Source organism: Zeus faber, assembly GCF_960531495.2.
Source record: "Zeus faber genome assembly, chromosome: 1".
Taxonomy (NCBI): Eukaryota; Metazoa; Chordata; class Actinopteri; order Zeiformes; family Zeidae; genus Zeus; species Zeus faber.
The window spans coordinates 917,651-920,413 of NC_137193.1; the positions used below are offsets into that span (position 1 = coordinate 917,651).

A 2,763-nucleotide genomic window follows, 5' to 3' on the forward strand; every position below is an offset into this window, starting at 1 on the left:
CCATTCTGCATTTTACTAATAAAAGACAATTTTTTAATTAGTCTGTAAAGTCAATTTTAAGTGAATTTAGTGATTTGTTTCTAAACCCATGATGAAGGTGAGAAAGCAATTGCTGAAAATATGTGAAAAGACTGAACAATGTAGGACTGAGTTGTGGAGACTGTTAAACTGTTTCTCACCATTTTTGTGGTCCGGATTATTTTAGGCGGGGCTAAATCATGACCCGATGACGGGGTTGGATGGGTCATACTCGGCATGGCCCCTCCCCCTAACACAATATAAACACCAGGTCGGACCGGCAGAACGGAGCATCAGTGGTGATAACCTATACTAACAGGTTACAGGGTTTGGGATCAAACGCTTTTTTTGGAATAAAGCTCTGGAGTAAAGGCGTCTCCGGGGAGACCGTGAACTCATGCCATGTGGACACGCCCCCAGCATCTCAGAGCAGAGAGTAATGCTACCCCCCACCCCTACAATTCTAAACCAAATTTTATATATCCTTCATGTAAGATGAGGAAGTGATTTATCACCTGTGTGAATACGTTGGTGTCTTTTGAGATTACCACTCGTATTAAACCTCTTCCCACACTGGTTACAGTGGTACGGTTTATCACCTGTATGAAGACGGTGATGTCTTTTGAGATAACTACTTGTACTAAACATCTTCCCACACTGGTCACATGGGTACGGTTTCTCCCCAGTATGACTACGCTGATGTCTTTTGAGATCACTACTTGTATTACACATCTTCCCACACTGGTCGCATGGGTACGGTTTAACTCCAGTATGACTACGATGATGTATTTTGAGACTACTACTTGTATTAAACAACTTCCCACACTGTTCGCAGTGGTACGGTTTCTCTCCAGTATGAATGCGCTGGTGTTTTTTGCGATTACTACTCGAATTAAACAACTTCCCACACTGTTCACAGCTGTATGGCTTCTCCCCAGTATGGACAAGCTCATGTATTTTGAGATTACCACTTGTATTAAACAACTTCCCACACTGGTCACAGTGGTACGGCTTCTCCCCAGTATGGACTCGCTCGTGTATTTTGAGATTACTACTTGAATTAAACATCTTCCCACACTCGTCACAGGGGTACGGTTTATCACCAGTATGAAGACGGTGATGTCTTTTGAGACTACTACTTGTATTAAACATCTTCCCACACTGGTCACAGTGGTATGGTTTATCACCTGTATGAATACTTTGATGTATTTTGAGATGACTACTTGAACTAAACATCTTCCCACACTGGTCACAGTGGTACAGTTTCTCTCCAGTATGAATACGTTGATGTCTTTTGAGGTCGCCCGAATTAAGGAAACTTTTGTCACACTGGTTACAACAATGTCTTGGTGTGTTCTTCTGTTTCCTGGTAGTTCCAGAGGTTCCTATTGGCTGAGAGGCTGCAGAGGGGAGGAGACTCTCTGCTCTGATCTCTCCACTCCTCAGCTGTTTGACGTGAAGCTCGCTGTAACTCCTCTTAATGTGCTTAGGACTGGAAAATCCACGAGTCTTCACCGCTGGAAGAACAGAGGCAGAGAAAGAAAAGAGCTGATGACAAAGAAGGTAGGTCATGGCAGAAAGATGGCCGACTGTTGTTGTCGTTCCGTACCACCGTGCTGTGCTGGGACCCGTGAACCCGCTTTGTTTTGCCAACTGAGCCGAGCAAAAGTAGGGCCTGACGGGAGGAGCTGGTACTTAGAGTGGAGGACATGTGGAGGGTCTCCAATTATTTTCTGTGCCTGTCTGATACAAAGAGCCTGATGGGTGGGATGTTGCCCCACTCCCAGAATCTTCATGGCTCTGTGTGAGGAGTGCAACCTGGGTTTTTAGCTGGACAGACACTGAGGGAGTTAGTGTCTTGCTCAAAGACACTACTCATACAAATTTGCTTATTTTATTTAATGGGGAATCAACAATTGATGAAGTTACTACTTGTTGACATTGATCGGGTCAACAGCTTGGTAGGATAAAAAATAAAAACTTACCGGACGGAGGATCCGCGGTCTCCTCCCGACCTCCATCACTGTCCTCAGTGTCAGTTTGAGAGGCGTGTGAAGAGAAGAGCTGCTCAGCACCAGCTGGTTGTAAAGCAGCAGCTGGATCTGAGCTACTGGCTGCTTCTGACACTCCCCAGTCCTCTCCATCAGCTTGTGTTTCCATCTGTTGAGTTGAGGTGCTGGCTACAGCTTCTGCCTCTCTCTTCTCAGTTTGGCGCTGATGAAGCTGGGACCACTGAGCGCACTCTTCATCATGTTCAGTCTTCACGGGGAACTCCTCCTCTTCCTCTTTAATGTGCGGGGGCCCCGGCCCCTCCTGGCCCAGACCGGGGCCCCGCTCCTGCTGCTCAGGGGGAAGCTCCTCTTTACAGACAGAGAGCTGCTGGAGCTCTGGAGGCAACGCTGACAAACAAACACAGAAAGATGAGTGAACCGGACCTGCCATCATTGGGGAAATATTTTGAGTACCACAATACTGTAACACGGAGTCTCCGTGGCTCTGACCTGCTGATTCCGATTTTGGTCGATTGTGATTTTCATTCAATTTTATGTTCATAATTAAACATTGGCGATAGTGGCGCCGCCCCTAGCGGTCGCCTGCGCCGGCGCTCCGGTTACTCTCTTACCTTTTTAGTATTTTTTTCCTTTTTTTATCATAATGTCCGCCAAAAAAACATCAACAATTAACTCATACGACCGCGATGCACTCATGGTTATAAAAATTTCCCTAAACGAACAACTTTGGGAC

General features: G+C 46.0%; 1 protein-coding gene across 1 annotated transcript in view; it reads right to left on the minus strand.

The window, feature by feature from the left end:
* Nucleotides 1–1,504: 1,504 nt before the first annotated feature.
* The window catches only part of LOC307238514 (uncharacterized protein), a gene marked incomplete at its 3' end in the record, with an annotated part of 13,388 nt that continues 12,129 nt past the window's right edge, over nt 1,505–2,763 (minus strand). Inside the window, exons 3-4 of the mRNA XM_080011532.1 lie at nt 2,144–2,417; nt 1,505–1,535 (exon numbers count right to left, since the gene is read on the minus strand). Coding sequence (XP_079867658.1) covers nt 1,505–1,535; nt 2,144–2,417 — 305 coding nt within the window. The remainder of the gene's footprint in view (nt 1,536–2,143; nt 2,418–2,763) is intronic.